This window comes from Alternaria triticimaculans (genome assembly GCF_023758025.1).
Source record: "Alternaria triticimaculans strain BMP 0046 chromosome Unknown scaffold_27, whole genome shotgun sequence".
NCBI classification, from domain to species: Eukaryota; Fungi; Ascomycota; class Dothideomycetes; order Pleosporales; family Pleosporaceae; genus Alternaria; species Alternaria triticimaculans.
Window position 1 is genome coordinate 209,089 of NW_026055984.1, and position 21,558 is coordinate 230,646.

At 51.9% G+C, this 21,558-nt stretch overlaps 10 protein-coding genes across 10 annotated transcripts; 6 read left to right on the forward strand and 4 right to left on the reverse strand.

The window, feature by feature from the left end:
* Nucleotides 1-282: 282 nt before the first annotated feature.
* J4E78_010142 (uncharacterized protein) lies at nt 283-1,727 on the forward strand (the record flags this gene model as incomplete). The annotated part of the gene is made up of 2 exons (XM_049370723.1): nt 283-400; nt 460-1,727. The coding sequence occupies 2 exons, from the start codon at nt 283-285 to the stop codon at nt 1,725-1,727; spliced, it is 1,386 nt and encodes a 461-aa protein (XP_049217603.1).
* A 1,013-nt stretch (nt 1,728-2,740) lies between these two features.
* J4E78_010143 (uncharacterized protein) lies at nt 2,741-4,198 on the forward strand (the record flags this gene model as incomplete). The annotated part of the gene is made up of 2 exons (XM_049370724.1): nt 2,741-2,846; nt 2,907-4,198. The coding sequence occupies 2 exons, from the start codon at nt 2,741-2,743 to the stop codon at nt 4,196-4,198; spliced, it is 1,398 nt and encodes a 465-aa protein (XP_049217604.1).
* A 47-nt stretch (nt 4,199-4,245) lies between these two features.
* J4E78_010144 (uncharacterized protein) lies at nt 4,246-5,043 on the reverse strand (the record flags this gene model as incomplete). The annotated part of the gene is made up of 1 exon (XM_049370725.1): nt 4,246-5,043. One exon carries the CDS (start codon nt 5,041-5,043, stop codon nt 4,246-4,248), a length of 798 nt encoding a protein of 265 aa, XP_049217605.1.
* Nucleotides 5,044-7,517: 2,474 nt separating this feature from the next.
* On the forward strand, nt 7,518-9,469 carry J4E78_010145 (uncharacterized protein; the record flags this gene model as incomplete). Its single annotated transcript, XM_049370726.1, has 2 exons — nt 7,518-9,171; nt 9,237-9,469. 2 exons carry the CDS (start codon nt 7,518-7,520, stop codon nt 9,467-9,469), a joined length of 1,887 nt encoding a protein of 628 aa, XP_049217606.1.
* A 756-nt stretch (nt 9,470-10,225) lies between these two features.
* Nucleotides 10,226-11,269, forward strand: J4E78_010146 (uncharacterized protein; the record flags this gene model as incomplete). Its single annotated transcript, XM_049370727.1, has 1 exon — nt 10,226-11,269. One exon carries the CDS (start codon nt 10,226-10,228, stop codon nt 11,267-11,269), a length of 1,044 nt encoding a protein of 347 aa, XP_049217607.1.
* A 626-nt stretch (nt 11,270-11,895) lies between these two features.
* Nucleotides 11,896-12,552, reverse strand: J4E78_010147 (uncharacterized protein; the record flags this gene model as incomplete). Its single annotated transcript, XM_049370728.1, has 2 exons — nt 11,896-12,085; nt 12,158-12,552. 2 exons carry the CDS (start codon nt 12,550-12,552, stop codon nt 11,896-11,898), a joined length of 585 nt encoding a protein of 194 aa, XP_049217608.1.
* A 1,439-nt stretch (nt 12,553-13,991) lies between these two features.
* J4E78_010148 (uncharacterized protein) lies at nt 13,992-15,149 on the forward strand (the record flags this gene model as incomplete). Its single annotated transcript, XM_049370729.1, has 1 exon — nt 13,992-15,149. The coding sequence occupies one exon, from the start codon at nt 13,992-13,994 to the stop codon at nt 15,147-15,149; it is 1,158 nt and encodes a 385-aa protein (XP_049217609.1).
* Nucleotides 15,150-16,377: 1,228 nt separating this feature from the next.
* Nucleotides 16,378-16,821, reverse strand: J4E78_010149 (uncharacterized protein; the record flags this gene model as incomplete). Its single annotated transcript, XM_049370730.1, has 2 exons — nt 16,378-16,579; nt 16,631-16,821. The coding sequence occupies 2 exons, from the start codon at nt 16,819-16,821 to the stop codon at nt 16,378-16,380; spliced, it is 393 nt and encodes a 130-aa protein (XP_049217610.1).
* A 1,536-nt stretch (nt 16,822-18,357) lies between these two features.
* J4E78_010150 (uncharacterized protein) lies at nt 18,358-19,310 on the forward strand (the record flags this gene model as incomplete). Its single annotated transcript, XM_049370731.1, has 2 exons — nt 18,358-18,619; nt 18,673-19,310. The coding sequence occupies 2 exons, from the start codon at nt 18,358-18,360 to the stop codon at nt 19,308-19,310; spliced, it is 900 nt and encodes a 299-aa protein (XP_049217611.1).
* A 969-nt stretch (nt 19,311-20,279) lies between these two features.
* Nucleotides 20,280-20,900, reverse strand: J4E78_010151 (uncharacterized protein; the record flags this gene model as incomplete). The annotated part of the gene is made up of 2 exons (XM_049370732.1): nt 20,280-20,749; nt 20,843-20,900. 2 exons carry the CDS (start codon nt 20,898-20,900, stop codon nt 20,280-20,282), a joined length of 528 nt encoding a protein of 175 aa, XP_049217612.1.
* Between the last annotated feature and the right edge of the window lie 658 nt (nt 20,901-21,558).

Sequence of the window (21,558 nt, forward strand, 5' to 3'; positions counted from 1 at the left end):
AGGGGTAGCTACGATCCCCGTCGCATTTTACACAGAATATTCTGGGGTAAGAGCATACATCATCTTGAGAACTGCCTAGTTCTCAAGATTTGATAGCACGTATACTGCAAACGACGAGGAGATTCCTAGCCGCCGCCGGCGGGGGCGATCAGTGAAATGACTGGAAAAGTCTTGCGGTCGGACGCTTTCCCTGAAGCGAGTACCCCACCACTATTCAAACCGCGACCGCTCAGGCAACACGACTTCTGCCCTCATCGAAAGTAGCCAATATTGACAGCGACAATGGCGGCGTCTATCTTCCGTCTTCTTGACCTTCCCCAGGAGTTGTTCGACATCGTCATCCGCGACTTCTGCGAAGGCGAAACCGCGCTTAGCCTGGCCAAGTACCGCCGCGTCTGCCGTAAGTCTCTCTATATGCAAGACTTCGCGACTTCGCATAAACTGACTCTGCCTACTTAGGAGCTTTCAAGGGCCCCATCACCGTCGAGATCTCCAAGAAGCCGATCGGCGACTTCCTGCGTATGGGAGTGAACAGCGGCCGCGATTATCTCAAGAACAAGGACAACCTTGGAGACCATCTCGGTCATCTCGGTCTTCGGGCATTCATAGGCAAGCCTGACGGACGCTTACCCTACCTTCCCCGTCTCATCGCGGGCCGTATGAAGCTCCTGCGTCAGTATGGGGTGATGCAGGACGGTCAAGAACTCGCATACGCGCTCCTTCTGGGTAAGCAGCTGGCGGCCCAGTGCGATTCTGCCTATAACCTGGCCATATACAAATCGACAAGCCAGAAGTTCTTCGACGTTCTTCCTAGGTTCAACATCGCTGGGGTCAACCTTGAGGTAGAGTTGTTCGCTACCACAGCGGCAGCTGGTGACGCCGTAGGCTTCCAGAAGCTGATGGATCAATTCGGTACCGCCGGTCTCTTCCGCAAGTCTTACGCGTTCGGCTATGCGCTCGCTGCAGCTGCAGGCGGCAATCACATGAAGCTCGTCAATCTTCTCATGGATTGGGTCATGCTCAACTACCGCACGATTCCCAACGATGAATATCATCTTGCCGTCATGGAGGCCATCGACGCATCACTGGCCGGAGGACATAGCGACCCCGCGCTACTCCTGCTCAAGGTCTACCACGGTTTCTTCCCTGTACACCAAAACGACGACGTCTATAACAGGTGGCTTTCACTGGCGGTCAAGCTTTCGGACCACCGCATCGTACAGACACTGACGTTCACCATTCGTCGCTTTCCTGATATCCTATCCCGTATCACCGCATTCGAGATGGCTTGCAAGCGCGGCGACGTGCTCATGGTCCGAATGTTCGTCCTGAGCGGTATCCTCGATCCCAACCAAGGCTATTACGAGCGCTCGGCCTGCGCTAGCCAGGAGAATGCTCTTGTAACCGCGGTCGCGGCAGGAAAGGTCGGTCCCGTGGAGGAGCTTCTCTTGCTTGGTGCACATCCTGATGGTCTGCCTGCCGCCAAGGGTCGTCAACGCCCTCTACGACGCGCTCTGGTCGACAACCGCCTCGAGATCTTTCGTCTGCTGCTGGTATGGGGCGCTGATACCCAAGACATCTGGCCGGAGTGGTACGAAGTGGGCTCCAAGATGTCGCCTCGTCGTCGCCGCTTCTTCGATTTGCTCCACTCTGGAGTGGGCGACACTTTCGGTTACTGGAACGCCTTGGTTCGTAACGGCCGTGGCTTCGTCGAGGAGCGCAACTAGCTGCGATTGATCGTGGTAGGTTGAGGGGTGCCTGGGTGCTACGCCGTAATATGTTGTCGCAGAGAATAGCCTGCTGGCTCAACGTCGACTCTACGTCCGTGGTTCCGCCGGGTGCACGGACAACCCCCACGACAACAAACTTCAGCTCGCACCTTCACTCCCTGTGGCTAGAACGCCCTCCTCCACCACGTCACCGTCCACGTCCCTCGAAAAACGATTGAGAAAAGAGCATGGGCTTCATGTAGGCGAGATCCTGGGTCTTTCATCGACTAGGACTTAGGTATACTCGGGCTTTCGATTGGGACGATTATCGAGTATTAGAGTATGGGGCTAAGTAGGGTCCTTGGGCGTTGTGGAATTGTTTTCCAGAAGCTCAAGTCTTAGATCGGATGGCTTTTACCAACTCATGAAAATTACAAACTTCAGTCAGAATATGCTTGTGATTGCTCGCAAAATTTCATTCCTTCCGTTGCATCCTAACTACCTGACTACACCTCCTTCCGCATCCCATCTTCCTCATACTCAGTCACCTTTACCCGATGTTGAGATACCTTTGACTGAGGTCTAGTTACCTTTACCTTTACCTAGTGTTCAGTCACCTTCACCTTTGGCTATGAACTTTTCTCACCCGACTCATGGAAACCACAAACTTCAATTCCACCATCTGCTCGTACTTGTCAGATTGACGTCGACGCCCACCACGTTGTCTCTAGTAGCTTTACAATAAGCGTGTCATTGTTGACTTGCTTCCTAGAATCTCTTTCGCGCACTACAATAAGACTATAGCAAGTTCACAGTCACCTCGACGCCCTTGGCGAATCGACAGTCACATCGGCAGCGCGACCTCAATAAGAATTCGACGGTGACCAACGATTGCGAGCTTACCTTCAGGTACTTATATTCCCCAGATATCCCCAGCGAACCATGCGACGCGAACCTCTTTGTCGAATCTCAACGCCGATAACCTCCACATCAGCATCACAGCATTTCGAGGTTCTGATTAGCTAACAAAAATGCCGCAGTTACTTGATCTACCGACCGAGATCTTCCAGCACATCATGGCCGTGCTGGTCAAGAAGCACGGATTACCAGAAGCCTGGAAGGCCCGAGGAACAAGCCGTAAGTACAAACACAAAGACGCCAGACGTGATGAATAGAACTAACATGCTGCGACAACAGAGACGTTCCGCCGTTACATTATCTACGAGATCCTCGCCAACCTCTCCCTCCACGACTACAACAGCACTCGTGTCGGCCGCGAGATCCTGAAGAACTACCTTGCTGACTTCCTCTTCCTACGCAGCTCTACGCTCAACGGCTTCGTTCGCCATCACGTGCCGGAGTTCATTCGGGATGTCATGTTAGCGCTGGGTCCGTGGGTTACCGACGATGAAGCCTCAACCTCACTTCGAAAAGCGCTGTGTGAGCTCTTTGTGCGCAATCACCGCGACGCGCTGAGGGCTGTTACAACTGATATCAACAGCATGGGCTCTCACTTACAGCAGACAATCCTATCGACTGATATCGGCAATCAAGTTGCCGCAGCCGCCGCGACAGGCAGCGTTGCTGCGCTGAGGCATTTCGCCAGCGCCAAGAGGCACATGCTGTGGTCACTCTCACCTTCATTTGGCTACCCGCTCGAAGTCGCTGTGTATGCGCGCCAGACCGCTGTTGTTCATGCAATAGCGCAACAGGCAATTACTAACCAGAGCCAGGAATTTGCCGAGTCTTCCTACACCGAACACCTGTCATTCCGCAAAGCGATCTGCACTGCTATCGAGCTAGGAGAGAACGATAAGGTCGGCTATCTCCTCAAGACGTACAACGATGCATTCGGTCCAGCAACTGAAGCCTGTATGAGAGCCTGGTTGGACACAGCGATCGTGTCGGACGATGAACATGCTCTCAAGCTGCTGCTGACCATCCCCACACAGTCTGGTCTATCGACCATCTACGTCACCTTCGAACTGGCATGCCATCTCGCGAAGCCAGCTCTTCTTCACGTACTTTTCACTCCGCACGCAGACCGAACCACATTGTCCATCAATCACATCCAGGACAACACATACCCCCTCTTCACCGCCCTCGATAGCGCAGCAACACCACAGTCTGTCATCTTCGTCAAAGAGCTGCTCAAGCTCGGCGCAGGTCCTAATGGCCCTGCCTACCTGTCCGGTCTCGATCGGCCTCTCCGGGCAGCGACCCGTTACGGCAACCGCGATGTAGCCTGTGTGGCACTGCTTGAAGCTGGTGCGAATCCATATCTGGTCGCTGGGTCTGGCTGGGTGAACAGCGTCAAGCGAATGTATGGTACAGAGACGGAGACGGGGAGGGCGTTTAGGAAGGCGCTGATGGAATGCGAGAAGCCAAGGGTGGCGGGGGATGAAGACTTTCTTGTTGAGGTCAAGGAGGAGGTCAAGGATGGACAGAGTGATGGGGTTGACGAGATGCTCATGTACTTTTTCTTTTGAGTATTGAGACAATCTTTCGACGCCTTCGGTGTGGAATGGAAGAGGGACTATTGGTTTGGCTGCCGTATAGGCGTTGCGTCCTCCCATAGCTTTGGCCCTGGGATCTTATACCCGTCAATCTTCCGATGCACATCCACTAGTATACCTTCATCTCTCATACCGTACAAGTCTTTACCCAGAACACCACCAGCCAGCTTCTTCCCCTGCTCCTCCGCCCCTCTCACAACGCGTAGATTCACACACTGCGGATACGCCTGCGCACCATCCAGTTTCTCCGCAATATGCAGGGCGATAATCTCATGCCGCAGCACATAGTATCCTTCCGAGAGTCTTTCCGGTATTCTGACCACCCAAGAATACTCGTTCGCAATGAGCACATCCGCGGCCCACGTCCCACCGAGATCTAGTGTCTCCCAGCCTGTACTATTCAGCCATCCCAATTCGTCGATCTTGACCCATGCCAGATCCTCACTTTTTCTGCCCGTGCAGCTCCCCTTACAGTCCGCAAGATACGTCATAACGGGCCCGACGTGCGACACCGGCCATTCGTTCCATTGCAGCTTTAGCTCGTCGCCGGCCGTGGTGTTGATGTGGAGAGCGCCTGGGATGGCGTTGTAGTGGCAAGCGATGTTGGAGGTGTTGAACTGCGAGGGCGGGATGTAGATGTTGCCGAGATTTGACGCGGACCATGCCGCAAGTGGATGCGGCGGTATGAGATTGTCCGAAGAAGCGGGATCCCAGCCTGCGTAGACTGCTCCGCTCGATGTTGTGATTTGGGTTATTCGGCCGTGGGCTTGGACGGCGGTGGTGAGGAAGGCTGGTATTGCGATGGTGGAGAGATGCATCTCTGCGCGATGTAACGGGCTGTTGTTGTCAGACTTCAGACAGCCTCAGAACGGCACGCGATGAGCACGTTATGGCCATCTTGTAGTGGCCGACGACCAGGATATTGGGCCTGTGATCCCCTTCGTAATCGTCGTTTACCCATACACACCTGGTAATTACCCCAGATTTCGTGATGTTGTACCTCATATCGACATGCACCCGTGATTGGCCAAGCTCTTCGGTAGCTTTGAGGAACTTACTCTAGACCTAACGCCTCTACCAGAAATACGTCGCGCGTACTACACGAGGCATCCCGACATGGTCAGTTATCCGCTCAGAGCCGCGTGAATGGCCTCGGTTGCTGTACCCTTGGCTTGTGTCGGGGCTGTTAGCGTCCAAGTCTTAAACGCGTCGGTACCTGGCGTCCCTTCGTCTTCTGCCGTGGGTTAATGTGCTAAGAAGGCCCTTATATCTGCGTAGGGTCCGACGAGATGCCGCTTAGCAGGCGCATGCTGACGATAGTTACATTGATCGGATGTCCGGGTGTACATAGTAGCGGCAGCCAAAAGCTGTCCTTAATGTATTAATGTAATCCTAGTTTTATTTACTAAGACACTAGTCTAGAAGTAGATTTTTTTCTCTTATAATACTACTTTTCTATATAAATAGTAAATATTATAAAGCTATAAAATTAACTTATAATACTTTTTTTTTACTTTTACTTTTACTAAAATTACTTACTATAGTAATTAATTAATATATTTACTAATACTATTTACTACTTAAGTTTTTTTACTTATTTAAAAAAAATTTTTTTAATAAGTATAAGCTATAGCTATACTAAAAATAGCTTTTAAAGTAGTACTTTTAGCTTTATTAGCTTATTAGTATAAAACTTAAAAAAGCTAAAAACTAAAATATTAGTAACTTTATACTATTACTTAAGTAAATTATATACTATTATTAAGCTACTTAAATATAAATATAGCTACTATTACTTTAAGCTTATAAAGTATTTACTAGCTTTTTTATATATATATAGCTAGTACTAATAGCTTTTTAATAAATAAAGCTTTATAGTAAATTATATTAAGTTTAAAATTTAAAGTAAAGACTAAAAAAGTAAAATAAGCTACTTAGTTATTAGTAAAAATAAAAAAATAGTAGTTAAAAATTTTTTAAAGTAGTAAAGTATTTATAATTATAATAAAAAGATAAAAATAGTAGTAGTAAATATACTTTTATAAATATATTATTTAAGCTTTAACTTTAGTTTTATAGTATAAGCTATTTCTACTTTATAAGCTATTATAATAACTTATTATATATTTATTATAAAGTTATTCTTAGCTACTATAAATATATATAAAAATAACTACTTTAGATAAACTTAGTAAACTACTATTACTAAATATCTTTTCTCTAATATATATAACTAAAGTACTCTTATAAAAAGACTTTTTAGGCTTAAGCGCAAAAGATAGAGAAGCTAAAAGCTGTGTCGCTTTTAACGATAGTTGTAAGAATGCGAGGATAGATCATGCGGTAGGGTCGCAGGGTGCGGTGCAACTTATAAGTGTTGCTCCTATGCAGGCGTTGCCTTTTGTGAGTATTGCAAGTGTGTGATATGTGGGACGAAAGATCCATGGATGTCAAATGACGCACGAGGGTGACTGCCCAGCTATGGACCCTGGTGTCGATCGCACCCAGATGCGCCCTAGCGCCCGCCAAGCGAGATCTCTGGGAGAAAGGCCAACGAACCGCCGCTCCTCTACCCCACAAACAAGACGACGGAGCGACCATCACGACCCCGCATGCTCCAAACGGGGCCGTTAGAGGTTGGAGTACTAACGGCTCGAGCCATGACGTCTAGCGCGTGTTTTTCGACTGTGCCTGGTCAGTGGGTCGCTAAGAGGGCTTATGGGGCCGAAGTAACAGGGCGTACATAAGACGACCAGAGACCAGGAAAGAAGTAATAGTGACAGGCTATCGTTTGGACGCACGGGCCGACGAATGTGATTTATCCGTAATAACTTCAATTACTGCGATTGAATTGCGGATCGTTCTAGTCACATACCGCGCGTGTAAAAGCTACGAACCACGCGCAAAGACATTGGACAATTTTTCGGATCATCAAGTAAGTAACGGAGCCTAATATGTGAACGTTACATCTATGCAAGATCTATCAACTAACAGGTTCAGAGTTGCTATGGTCGCGATCACGGTATTGGGGTCAGCGGCCCTGGTAGCTACCGTCCTGGCTTACCCTCAAAGTTCCGCGACGTATTCACCTCCGCCGACTGACGAGCTCTCATCGCCATGCGAAGAAGCGGCCTCAAGACTCTATCTAGGGGACGGACCTCAGAAGAACTACCTCTATTCCGATTGTCATACCAGCGCTCATGTCATTGTCACAAGTCCCAGGCCTGATAGCAACACCAGTGTGGTCAAGCCTCGGCTTATCGTGGCATGGCCTGCTGGTAACAGCGGCGCTATGGCATATTTCGCGCCTGAGAGCGGTCAAGGCAGTCTGAATATCAGCCTAGAAACGTCTGCCAACGGAGAAACGGTAGAGGCAGTGAGCGCATCGGATCGTGTTGGAGTGTCAGCATCGATCAACTTCAATACTACTGCTAGATTGACGCAACCTATCCTTGGTAGTATACGGGCTATCCGCGACCAGACCGAAGGCTCAGGCGTTAGTCAAGACTTCCAGAACAATCTCGGTTTCGCGATCAACGAAGACGGGAGCGCCTCCATCAACCGTACCTGGTTTGACGGTGTGACTACTACGACGCTGAAGTTCTCACCGCTGAACGGCGCGCAAGCCATTACCCTGAATCGCGAGGCGAATTGGACCTTGACATTCGGCGAAGGTAGCTACCGTTTCGAAGCATCTTACAACTATCCGCAACTGGAGCAGCTCAGTCCTCAAGAAGTTCTCAACGAGGCGTCTTCCGGCTTGATTGCAGAGAACCCGGATCAAACCACCTCTTTGTCATTCCTATCATATTCGAACAAGCTACTGGCTGGCACATGGCGCTTCCTCACCTACTTCGGTCGAGACAGTATGCTCTCGCTGCTGTTGATGCAGCCCGTTCTCAGCGAAGCGGCCATCGAAGCCGTCATCGGAGCTGTTCTCGAGCGAGTCAATCGCACTGATGGTACTGTGTGTCACGAGGAGGTCCTCGGTGACTACGCGACTTGGCTCAACAGGAAGAAGGGAATCAACTCCAGCGCACCTGGCTGTGACTACAAGATGATCGATACGGACTTCATGCTTCCTATTTCCATGAACAGCTACTTCGTGGATACAGATGCTGGCAAGAATCGTTCTGACGCTTTCTTCAGCCAGACCGCAACATTCCTAGTCGAGAACGACGGACTGGCGTATTCTGAGCTGGCCCAATTCACCGCCGAAAAGATCATGCGCATTGCTGCACCATTTGCGCAGAGTCAAGTAAAAGAGAACCTCATCCACCTCAACGAAGGCGAGATAGTCGGGGAGTGGCGCGACTCTAGCAATGGCCTCGGAGGAGGTCGCATCCCGTACAACGTCAACACCGCGCTTGTCCCTGCAGGACTTCGGGCTATCGCAAGTTTGAGCCGCGCGGGCTTCTTCTCAGACCATCCGGACTGGTGCGAAGAGGCCGATAAGCACGCCCAGATTTGGGAGGACGAGACGTTACGCTTCTTCGAAGTCACCGTCCCGCAGGCCGACGCCAAATCTCTTGTGGAGAACTACGTCTCGAACGCCAACCTTACCCTCTCAACAAACGTCGAAAAGATCACAAGCGATGTCACATACTACGGCGTCGCCCTTGACGGCGAAGTCGGTGCACCCGTTGTGCCAGTCATCAATAGCGATGACTGCTTCCGCCACTTCCTCCTCGACACCACGAATCAAACCCAGCTGACCGCATACATCAGCCAGACCGCGGATCACATCCTCCAACCTTTCCCGGTTGGCCTATCGAGCGACATTGGACTATTCGTTGCGAACCCTGCGTACGCTGGAAATGCGACATTCGAAGCAGGTTTCTCAACGGACGACTACCACGGCACTGTGGTATGGAGCTGGCAGCTTGCCATGATGGGTGCTGGACTTGCGCGACAGCTTGGTCGATGCGATAAAGAGGGTGCGCCTGGTAAGTCGATATCCTGACATATTCTAACGTTTCTCCATCATGTGATTGCTAACTCAGCATCGTAGACTTCTGCGCAGATTCGACAGTCCATGACAAAGTCCTTTCCGCATACAACAGCCTTTGGGATACAATTGACGCCAACCGCGACCAGCTGAGCCATGAGGTGTGGAGTTGGAAATACGACAACGGCTATCAGATCGAGCAGCTGGGCTCGTTGACCGCGACTGAGAGCAATATTCGCCAGCTTTGGAGTTTGACCTTCCTTGCTGTTAAGAGGGAGAGTTTTGGAAGCGCGTAGAGATGAGTAGGTCGTCATGCACATGGGGCGAAGATCAAAACAATGGAATTAGGCAAGTAATGCGCCAAAAGCTAGCCTGTCAGACATGTCTGCATAGTAGGCACGACGCGTAGTGACTTCGAGTGAAGAACGAATAAGGATGCTGATCCCGATTACAAATGAATCTCATCGCAATAATTCCCATCTTCGGTACTTTGTGGCCAGATAGAACGCAGGAGATGAGTGCCCAGATAATGCAGGCCAGCAGGTGTGGCTTCGGACAAAACTCGCGCTAGCTCGCGATTCGCTCGGTCTGACGTCATCGCATGCAAGCCACTACAACATATCTTCCAACCCTGAACGACACCGTACACACAGTGTTACTTAAGCGGAATGGCCCATTCAACTATCCACAGGTCAGTTCTTCAGTCTGAGCGACGGGGCCAATTCTGTATTTACTCCGCTGAACAGTGCTGTATCTCCCTTGTCGTCCGGGAACGGACCAAAATCCGTCCATGGGGCAAGACGTATTCGGGCCATTATGCGATGGAGTTAAGGGAAATACGTGGAGATAGACGACGAAAAGCAGGTGCTAACAGGTGTTACCAGATGCCTTCCACAGACCGTAGTATTTATATAGCAAAGGAGAGGGTTGGAAAACACTCAAACCTACAGCTCATCATACAAGAGTTGCTTCATCAACACCCGTTGCCTGCGACTCCGCAGAGAAGCACCTTATAAAGTCCAGTTCCATTCCAAATAACCATCATTACAACAATGGCGCAATATGACGAGGTCCACAGAGTCGCGAATCTTCGTGGCGCAGGCGACGCTCGTCCTACAGCCCTCCAAGTCATTCGCGACGAGGGTCTGACCGGCAAGTTGAGCGACAAGATTTTCCTCATCACGGGAGTGTCTTCCGGCCTAGGCATTGAAACTCTTCGTTCGCTGCACACGACCGGCGCCCACGTTATCGGAACCGTGCGCAACCTACCGAAAGGCCAAGCTGTGGTCGACAAGATCCTCGCAGAGAAACACGATGGAGGTGGGAAGATTGACCTGATCGAGATGGAACTAGACAGCTTCGACAGCATCCGCAACGCCGCTAAAGAGATTCTCGCAAAGACCGGCGGAAAGCTCAACGTGATTATTGGCAACGCAGGCGTAATGGCCACACCCTACGGCAGAACCGTCGACGGCTACGAAACCCAATTCGGAACCAACCACCTCGGCCACTTCCTGCTCTTCCACCTCCTCAAAGACGCTCTCCTCGCGTCCGCAACCCCCGAGTACCCCAGCCGCTACGTCAGCCTCTCCAGCATGGCGCACATCTGGTCCACCGTGCACCTCTCCGACTACAACTACGAAAGCACACCCTACGAACCCTGGAACGCCTACGGCCAAGCCAAAACAGCAAACATCTGGTTCGCAAACTCCATCGAGCGCCACTACGCGTCCCGCCATCTACACGCTACATCCGTGCATCCAGGCGGTATCATCGAGGGATCTGGTCTCGGGGTGCATGTGTCTGAAGAGACCAAACAGGCGATGTTTGGTGACCCAGAGATACTGCGGACGTTCAAGAGTGCGGAGCAGGGGGCTGCGACGCAGGTTTATGCTGCGGTGAGTAGGGAGTGGAAGGATAAGGGTGGGAGGTATTTGGCTAGTCTGGCGGAGATGGGGACAAGAGAGGAGGAGGCGAGGAAGGAGGGAATGTATGAAAGTGCTAATGAGGGGTATGCGCTGTGGGCGTATGATGAGGAGGGTGAGGAGAGGTTGTGGGAAGAGAGTCTCGATATGGTGGGGCTTCCGCGCGAGTGACGAGGCCGATCATCGGCGTTTCCAGGCCGGTGTCTTGATGTTGTCTGCAGGGCGTAATTCTTAGGGGTCAGTTGTAGTTGAATCCTTCGCACATGATCCCGGCTTCCCGTGTGGCGCAAAGTTTGCTGCAACTTCACGAATGGACTGCCGCATCCGGAGCGGCATTGCCCGTTCGCGGGTCCAGTCTTCTTACACCTTGTTCAGCTTGATCCTGTTTTCAAGGACACCTGAGTACTTCTGATGTTCCAGTGGCAAATGGTCTCCTTTCGTAACCAACACACACCCATGCTGCGGTGCGCATCGCCACCCGTGCACGGCCGCTAGTAAGATACCATCCAATGCGCACTTCGTCCCAGCCGTCCTTCAGTCACAAGCCTCCCAGAAGGATGGAGTTGCGCCGCCCCGTGATACTTTCTGGTCTCCTGTATGGTCACGTAATATAATCTCTTGTCACCTAGGCATGGGTCGACAACGATGAAAGTTCCTACCTATACCCAACTGTCTAGGCAGATTATCCAATGCCAACGTCTCAAACCCATGATCAAAGCTGTACCCAGACTCGTACCTAGGAAAAGAGACTCGCATACCAACACGATGTACGCCCTGCAGGCAGTCCTGGCTACATCCTAACGAGGACTCAGGTCGTAGTTGCTTTGGATGGCCATACAGGCTATCGCTGGTTCCCGCTCGACCTCGCCACTCGCAATCTTGCGTTCCAACTCCGCCCTTTCCTCGCGGTGCTTCCTCATCTCTTCGTCGCGCTCGTTCTTTGTGCCGAAGGTTGGAATCAGCCCCACAGGAGGGTTCAACCACTGCCTACAAATCGCAGCATTAAGTTAGCTAAAACTTCGTCTACTTAATAAGCGTGCGATGAAAGGTGCGACTTACTCCTGTGGAACCGTTCTGCCATCAACCCCGCGGAACCTATCCTCCTTCTCCTGGCTCCAAGGACCTCTGTCCAACCATGATTTGATGAGCTCTGGCGACATGGGCTTTGCATCAAAGATGTTTGTTCGTGTAACCTGGTCGGGCGGCCCGGGTAGGTATTCGATGACTCTCATCACTCCGTCTCTGCAGATCATGTGGAAGTGATGGCCGTGCTCGCATTCTCGCATAGAGTCGACGAAGATCTCCAGCGGGTCTGTCTTGACTCTCACTTCAGTGGAAGCGCCAGCCTGCTTCATGCCGCCTTCGTGTTTGTTCGGGTCTGCGGTTGAAGGTTCCTCGTTGTTGGTGTTGAATCCTTTCTGACTCTGGGGCATTGGCGAGGATGACGAGGACATCGTTGATTCGTTTACAGTGGGAATTAGGATTCAGGCGAGTAGCACTGACTTCAAGTTTTATTAAATGCAACCTCGGGTAGAGGGATAAATAGAGTGGTGGCAGCAGGCGACGTGGTGTATGCGAGAAGAGGATGCAGTACGCAAAGGTTGAGATGCGGGGCGTACTTATAGACGGCACACTCAGGCAGTGCTGACCAACCGCATCCTGCATGACGCAGTATTGCAATATACCAGCCTCGCAGTCATGTGATGGTACCTAAACATGTACATTAACGCCTTGAAAGAATTGAGAAGAGGTCCAACAGTGGCCTATAAAGCATCTACCTCCCGCCGACAACACGAACATTCTCTCAGCACACTACAGTTCAACATCTTACCACTCACAAGACCTGTTCATCATACAGTAATTTCAATATGAGGTTCTTAATCTTCATTTCCGCGAGTGCGACCTTTCTGCTAGCAGCGGCAGCGACTACGAACGATGCGGTAGGCACTCCAAAGGCCTTACTCAGACAGTGACATACTTACATTGCGCCTCTAGTCGCTTGAAGAAGCACTCAGGAACTTCAACGAGGGCGAGTTGATGGACATTGGAGCCGATGGAGTGCTTCGCAGCTTCAACGCAGCACATGACACCGTGGTGGACTATGTACAGCTCAGTGAGCCTCAAATCGCCGAGCTCCTTGTCAAGATAGGCTCGAAAAGACCTGCCACACCAGGCGTGTAAGCTTTCCCCTTCGCAATTCTCTCCTGAAGACTATAGTGAACACAACTAATCTGAAGCTCAGTGACGGACGCACTGTCACGTCTGAAGCTCAGCTATGGGCTGTCCCGGACGGTATCGTCGCACGCGACCCAGGCGTCGAAACATCCGAGGCAAATGTGCCAGGGGCTTTATCTTTGCACCCGAGGCAGCCACAGTGCGATTCTGGAAGGAGCTGCGCATCTAAAAAGATATGCAACGAAAAGTATCATTGTGCGCGCTGTCTTTTCGACACCGGGTGTGTTGGAGGACCAGGGGGCTGTTCTGGTTCAACCGGGCAGGGTAAGTGCGCCTGGAACTTGTGAGGGCTGATGCTCAGGACTGCCTACTCTACCGTTGACCCTGCTTTGGAAATTGTGGCTCATGCCTATCACACTCGTTGTAATCCACTGAAATGAAAGATACCTCCAGGGTATACAGATATTTTGTTTGCGCGATTTCTCATGTGACTGCGTGGATGGTTTGACAAACATCGCGTGACTCGACCGAATGAATACTTAAGGCTACACTCCGACTCCAGGCTCCTACTACTTTTCATTGTACACAAGCGTCCCATACATATGTCCTTCTCGCTTCTCTACTTGGATCACAGACTTCTGCCCAACAACGCTTGTCATACCTAGGCGATTAACACTTCTATATACCCCAATTACTTCTTGGAAACACACATTCAGCCATGTCGTCCACAGTGCTGGTCAGCGACCTTCCCTCCAACTGCGAGTCATCCTACGTATTCACTGAGCTACGTTTGCAAGAAGACGAGATCGAGGAAGTGTACACACGAGCGGGAGGAGGCGAGTCCGCCTGGATAATCTTCAAGGCCCCCGACGTCGCCGCAATCTTTGAGAAGAACCACAAAGGCTACCACTTCGGGGCAACCGGCAAGAAGATCGCGACTTCATTCTGGACCGAAGCCATTCCCGACCACGCCACCAATCGCTATTCCGATTTCGTCCGCGCCCGGGATCACCAGATAGACTCGCGCACTGTTGAGATTACCGGTCTTCCCACAAAACACACTCTGAGTGACATGAACAAGTTGCTAGAGTCGGTGCGAGATCAGTACCTCGAGGCCACCAAGCAGAACCAACGTCTACAACCGACCGACTACGGCTACTATGAACCCATCAATATCCTTCAAGTCAAGACACCCGACCCAGGAGTCGGTCTTTTGCAGCTCGCGCAGCCTTGGATGGCAGTCGCCATTGTACAGCAGTACGCGGGTACTTACTGGAAGAACGCGACCCTCAACGCTCGGTGCGTTCCCGATGAAAAAATGAACGAACTGCTTGTAAATGAGCCCAGCGCCACGGACGTATCGCTCTTCGTCAAGGGCTTGAAGGTCGGTACGTCATCGAAGGAGGTGCGAGAGATTTTCAAGGACTTCCCCATCACCGACGTCAACACGCTACCAGGCAAGACATTCTGCTTCGTTATCGTTCAGCAAGCGCACGCCGACTCGATACTCGCACAGTTCAAAGGTGGCGTCAAGTGGCAAGGTCGCACCATCAAAGTGGACTTATCGGACAAGGATAAGAGGAAGAGGAAGGCTGCGTTTGGTTCTGCCGGCGCCACTCCCATTCCTGCGCCAGCTTTCCTACCGCCTACTGATACCACGGACTTAAAACTGGAAAACCTGCCCTACGACGTCACAGACTACCAAATCCGCACCATTTTCGAGGGCTTCACCGTATACAAGATCGTCATCAAGCAGGGCTACGCTTTCGTGGGTATTCCGACAGGGGCAGTCGGCCGCGCGCTCGATAAGCTGAACGAAACGATGATTGGTGCTCAATATATTAAAGCCAAGGTCGCTGATCCCCGGAAGAAGTAGGGCTGCAGGTCTGGCTTGGTGTTGTGAAGGTATCCAAGGCGTTTACGAGACGTCAGAGGCGGGTCGTTGCGTGTTTTGTATCTGTCAGCTGGTGTGTTGATGGTTACTCTAGAAAGTTTAGATGGCTTGTAGGCGCTTGACTGTGGTAACTCTGGGGATTGCGACCTCTCTCATTTGATGAGGAGCACCTTTGCGTATGTGGTGGTTATGTATTTTGGAAGTCATGAGTGGCTCGTCTCGCTCTGCGTCATCGCAGTACCATGGTTGAGTGTGGTAATGAAATACTTGCAAATTTATTCACTGCAATGTTGCCCTCGTGATGGATGTTGCCTTAAGTTACACTGACCATTCCTTGTGTGAGCATGCTCGGGCTTCTGAAATTCTAGCGTATTGCTTCACAATAACACTTACTGCTGAGCTCAACACTCGATCAAGCCGAACGCTCAAAGCTTAAATATGACAGACTACACCTACTACAGTTCATCCGCGTCCAGAGGCTTCACCTTTCTGATACCATACCATGTCCAAGCCAAATTTGTCACCATCACGAAGAAGCTTCCTCCCACCGCGCGCCCAGTCTACCGCGAGTATTTTGGCGACATCATGGCATGTCGAGATCGAGCTCGAGACTCAGCCGAGGCGATGCAAGCGTTCGTGAACGATGACTTTCCGCGGATTTCGAGGGACCATAACCGACTAGCGAATCTGATGAATGCGGAGATCGACAACCAAAGGAAGAATGTGTTGGTCAAACTACCAATTACGGGCGATGGAACGGCGGCTGAAGACGATGAAGAGGATAAACCGGCAACGCAGTCGCGTGAGAGAAGTCCGAGTGTCGCAAACTCGGACAAAATGGCGACATCGGAAGCTGTGTCAGAGGCCGCCGCGGAGGCTACAGTACGCGAAGAGTCCCCTGAAGCAGCTTCTCCTCCGACTATGGCGAATGCGGAGCTTGTTCAGCCAACTCTGGGTCAGGGCCCTGCGACATTGCCGGCTTCTCCAACCGGCATAAACAGAGAACAATCCGAGGTAGACGAAGAAGACAGCGAGCTGAGCGTGATATTTGTCGACACATCAGAGCCTTGGAAGGATTCGCTTTGGCCACACGGCGCCTGGATCGATGGTCTAGAAGTTATCGATGCGCTTCCATGGCCGCAGCCAAGCCGACCAAACCGTGTCGTCCCGGACGGCCAGTCTCCCCACAACGAGCCACAACATGCCGCGGCTAATCCTCATTCCTCTTAATCCCTGCTTTGATGTCCCAGAAACAAGTGACCTGCAGCTTTCCGCGGCCGACGCACTCAGGGTTGTCGCAGTGGAAGCGCGAACATCGTTCTCGGTAGCGGAAGTCGATGTTGCTGAGGCAGTACATGCACGGCCATAGGTCGACGTAGGGGAAGGTGGCCTTGATCTCGTACGTAGCGTTCCTGCGTTGAGTCAGGTCAGGAAGCGTTTAGAAATGACACGTTAGCACTCACCTCCACTTTTGGATGTCTTCTCGCGTCAGGTTGTGCGATGCCGGAGGGTCTTCTTGTCTAAGGGTCGGGGTATCGCTTCGCTTGGCTGTTGAAGCGCCCTCATTTCTGGGTGCCGGAGCGCTTGTCTCCTCGGACTGCCGAAGCTCACTGCTTCTCCGACGATTCTCGCGTCTCAGTCGTTGGGCGTTCATGTCTTGTGGTTGTTGGGTTTCCTGGGCGCTCGGTTTTGGGGTGTTACCGTATCCGAACAGCGGCATGGTCACTTTCGTGCGATGAACGTGATAGAAGATACAGAAGTGGAGGGTAGGGAAGTCAAGAAGAGTGTTAGCTGTCCAGCGAACGAAATTGTGTGACGATAATCACTCGCGTAGCGCGTGGCTTCAACCACGTAACGGTGAACTTTGGAAAGTGAATATGTTTGGTCGTCGCACGGTTCGAAAAGACATGATGACGCGTACTGTACCAAATATTCCACGGCAAGCTGAAGACCACCTGATGCAATACTGACTTTCCAAAGCGTCTTGGTGAAGCGGCGTATCTATCTTTAGTTAATCTTGTGAATTAACATGTGCTGTTTTGCTGGGTATCGTTCACATCTCCATGGTTATGAGTAGCTCGCCAGCACAGGCACAGTACAGAAAGATGAAGTATGACTGACAGAAACTTGAAGTCTTGCGGTCGCCTTTCCATGCGGAGAGGAAGCTTCTGCACGTGGAGAAAGGCATCTGCTGTGAGCGTTGTCGCGATGTAGGCGACCTTTGCGCTGATGACGACCACTGCGGTGCGCCTAGCTGCATGTGTGAGTACCAAGACTGTGATGAAAGTCACATCCGCATATATGCGCAGTCGGATTTGAGCTCGATAGTCATCGCGACGACAAGTCGGTGCCCCTTGACACAAGTGACGTGGTGGGAAGGTTGTTGCCGTCGCGTAACATCAAGCCGCACCAAGACGCCATGACCACCGCGTCGGCCGAGACTTCTCCGACCGCCGACGCTGACGGAACTTCAAACACCCGCAGGCAAACCTCCATCCTCCGACATCAGTGACGAGATGCGCGTACATAAGGGCGCGCTGCTCTTCCCTGACCTCGAGGCGCTCACCTTTTTCGATTCGCATTCCGTGGCTTATCATCTTACCACCAAATTCACCATACTCAAGACTCCAGCGACGCGTTTGCGAGGCCGCATCAAAGAGCTGGCAACATGATGACTCCGCATTCCGAAACGGACATTCTCCGTTCTTCGCGAGACATGTCCTTTAAGATGGCGCGCAAACTATAATCATCGACGTGTTGGTCGTATCTCGTGGTGCATTTGTACACGAAGCGTATGCGCACCAAATCGCGCAGAATGATAGTGCTGAATACCTACCGTTGACTGATCCGCACCTTGGGGATTCGCGAAGATGTGGATTGAAGGTAATGCGTGAGGGTTTGATATGTACTCTAGGCTTGAATGTCGAGCGACTGCCAAATCGCGGTCATGGAGGTGCTCTTGGGTCACCATTGTACATCGTTTCCCATGTCCATATTACCTCATATGCTTGATTTCGGCATCGCATTTCTTCATTTCACTACTACAGTGCAGCTTTTCTCCATCACAATAGGAAGCAGGTCTTATTGTTGATTCTGGGCAATCTTAGCGCCGCATGTGTTTCTTTACCTTCTTGCGCTCCGGGTCCTCAGGCTCCAATTCTACCTCTTCACCTATTCCATAATGTCCACAATGGCGCGCCGCCAACAGCGAAAGACGACCACCACGGCTAAGCTGGGCAATCTGGACCTTCTCCTTGTCGCTCTACGAGCAGACCTCGGCCCCGATTGGGGATGCTACAAGGAACTCATAGAGGGAGCCGCAGCCGCGAAGGCAAACGGCGAGAGTGTTTCTGCCTGGGTTGACCAGACCGAGCCGCTGGTACGAAATACCGCTTCGCAATTCGCGCATCAGGGAGTGCTCTTTCTGTTAGGCATCAAGGTGGATAGTGAAGGTGAGACATATTTGGCTATCTAGCACCTTCACGTGAATACTAAACACTCTCAGCTTCTTCTGTCACCAAGGCCACCGACACGACCAACGACATGTCCGCTCCACCTCCTGACACCCGACGCCCCGCGCAACCAGTTGTCACCAAGGCCACCAACGCGACCAACGACATGTCCGCTCCACCTCCTCACACTCAACGCTCGCAGCAACCAATGCAGCCCTCAGCCAACATGCAGAACAACTTCACACCCAGCTGGACACCCATGCCCTCACCCAGTCCCAGCGCCTACGTACCACCGACACCCGCCCCCGTCGCATCCAAAAAACGCTCAGCCGCCAATGTCGCCTTCCAGGGTCAGAAGCAGGCTACCGCGACACAGCCTCTCAAATCCGACTGGTTCGGCGGTTACGTCCTTCACCAAGACCCAGCCTTTCGGCGCGACGTATTCGAGTTCTTTGGACACGAAGTACCTGACAAGCCCGATCCTAAGCACCACGATCAATCGGATGTATCGTCCGTATACAAGGCCGCGGATGACGACTTGGCTGTCTGGAGGGCGGGCTCTGGGGCTGAAGGCGAGGTAAAGGACGGCGGTCAGGAGGGTCAGAAGGACAGGATCAAGAGCGTGGAGGATGCGAAGCGGGAGCGTGTGCGAGAAGGCTTGCGCTTCAAGCTTTTCGACAAGTTGGATTGATATTGGCTACTGATGAGGTGGCCGCTCTTGAAGTCAGGTGTCTGTGCGGGCTGAGCTGGTGCGGAGACGAGCGACGTACGGTGTTATGGAAGGGCGGATAAAGGGCTTTTGGGGAGGTCGATACACGGTTGGACTGGTAGGGAAGGCGTTTGGCGTCGCTAAAGGATGGATGATACCCCGGGAAACTTGTGAATGATACTTCAGAAAACACACCTCTCCTTATACGGTCATCTATTGATATTTTCGAGCTCTTGAATGGATGTGTTTCAATTACCCTCATGAGCGATCGTCGCACGTCAACTTTGATAGAAGCTAAACACCCTAGAGCCTACACTGATTTGGGGTCACACAATTTACATGTCTTCGTCTTGATATAGTCTCTAGACCTGTTCGGTTCTTTCCCTGTATGAGGTGGCTGGTGATAATTGACGATATTGCTTGACATACACACCACTGTCAGCTCGTATTGCGAAGCACATGCGCTGAGTTTCGGTGAGGCTATTCATCCTATGCTTGAATTCGCTCGAGTCGATTTGTTCGAGTGGCAGTCTCTTGGGGGACTGTAAAACCGGGACGTAAGCGTGAAACTGGCGACGATAAGGGCACCGACATTGAATATATGTTTGGAATCGATAACGTTTGATTCTTTTTGTAGAGGCGATAAAGACCTTGGTGGGTATCCATGATAAACGCCAATGAACCCTTTGAATGCGCAATGACCATACTCCTAAGAATGCACAAAACCAAAACACTACTCATCGGGTTGCCGCATGCTTGCTGACAACGCGATCATTCTCTTCCGCTCGATAATGATGGGTTGATGACTCTTCATGGCTTCCGGGACATGTCGTCGACCCAGCCGCGATGTAACTGCTCGTATGCCTTGTGCATCCATCGCGACCGCTGCCATCCGCAATCTTAGTCCCATAACACCATTGCAGCAGCAGCCATCCATCAAACCCCTCAACCTCATCCACTCCGCACGGTACTAGCATCATCCCCACCCCCATCAACCTTCTTCTTCTTTTTCTTCTTCTTCGGCTCCTCCCCTCCCCCATCCCCCTCCCCACCATCCACCTTCTTCCTCGGCCTTCCCAACTTCCCCCCTCCTTCCCTCCCTCCTCCTCCTCCCTCCCCCTCCCCACCGCCATCCTTTTCCACCAGCACAGCCCCCTCATCAGTATCAAACGCCTTCCTCTTCCTCTTGAGCTCCTTATCCGTCTCCAGCATCTCTGACACTCTCCCCAGCTTCCCCGTATCCCGCCTTAGCATGAATTTGAAGTCGTCGAGCTTGATTTTGGCGCGGCGCGCGTGGTGCGCGACGGACGCGGCTTCGTGGCAGGTTTCGATGATGTAGTCGGTTATGATTTCGTCGAGGACGCGCATGGTTTCGGGGAGGGGGTAGTCGTTGTCGCCGAAGGCGAGGAGGAAGGCTTCTACTGGGGGGAGGTTAGTATGATGTCGATGGGTGACAGTTTGGGTAGCTGCGACAAGTGATGCGCATCCAGCGGATAGGGAAGGGCATGACTTACAGTCTTGTGTAGGGAACTGCTGGCCTTTTTGCCGCAGGCGCATACGTGGCTCTGTCATGGTGTTGTGTCTCTCGCGCTCTTTGTCGTTGTCCGACTGCCTCGTTCTCCTCTCTCAGCGCTTCCTTTGCTCGTTCCTTCAGCGCCGCTATCCGTAATAATCGCGTGTAATCTCTGCGCTTTAAACCCGTATGATGAGCTTCCGCGGTGCCGTAATAATCGTTCTTCGATGGTTGAGGTGAAGTCGCGATCCCCCGTCGCGCTTGTTCCAGCGACAACAGCTAGCGCGCTGCGCGCGCTGCAATGACGATCCCACATGCGGCGGCCGGGAGTGCGCACAGACCCTTTGTCCGCGGGCGCAACCAACGTACGCGACGACAGTAAAGCGACAATCTGGCCTGAAGCGCGCGCTTTCACTAGGCAGCAACTTTTACCTACCCTCTCTGACTACGAGCGCATCTACGCTGAGATATACGCGAAGACACCACCAGCGGCGAACACACACACACCATCCGACACGCATCCAAACCCACCACGCAAACCCTCCACCTTCGCACTCGTCACTATACATCCACATCCATCACGATGGTTAGTCCTTCTCTCTCTCTCCCTCTCCCTCCACCCCTATCCCTCTATCCCTCTCTCTCCCTCTCCCCCATCTCCCTCCCTCTCTCCCCTCCCTCACCCCCCATCCCCATTTAAACCCCCCTCCCCAAACC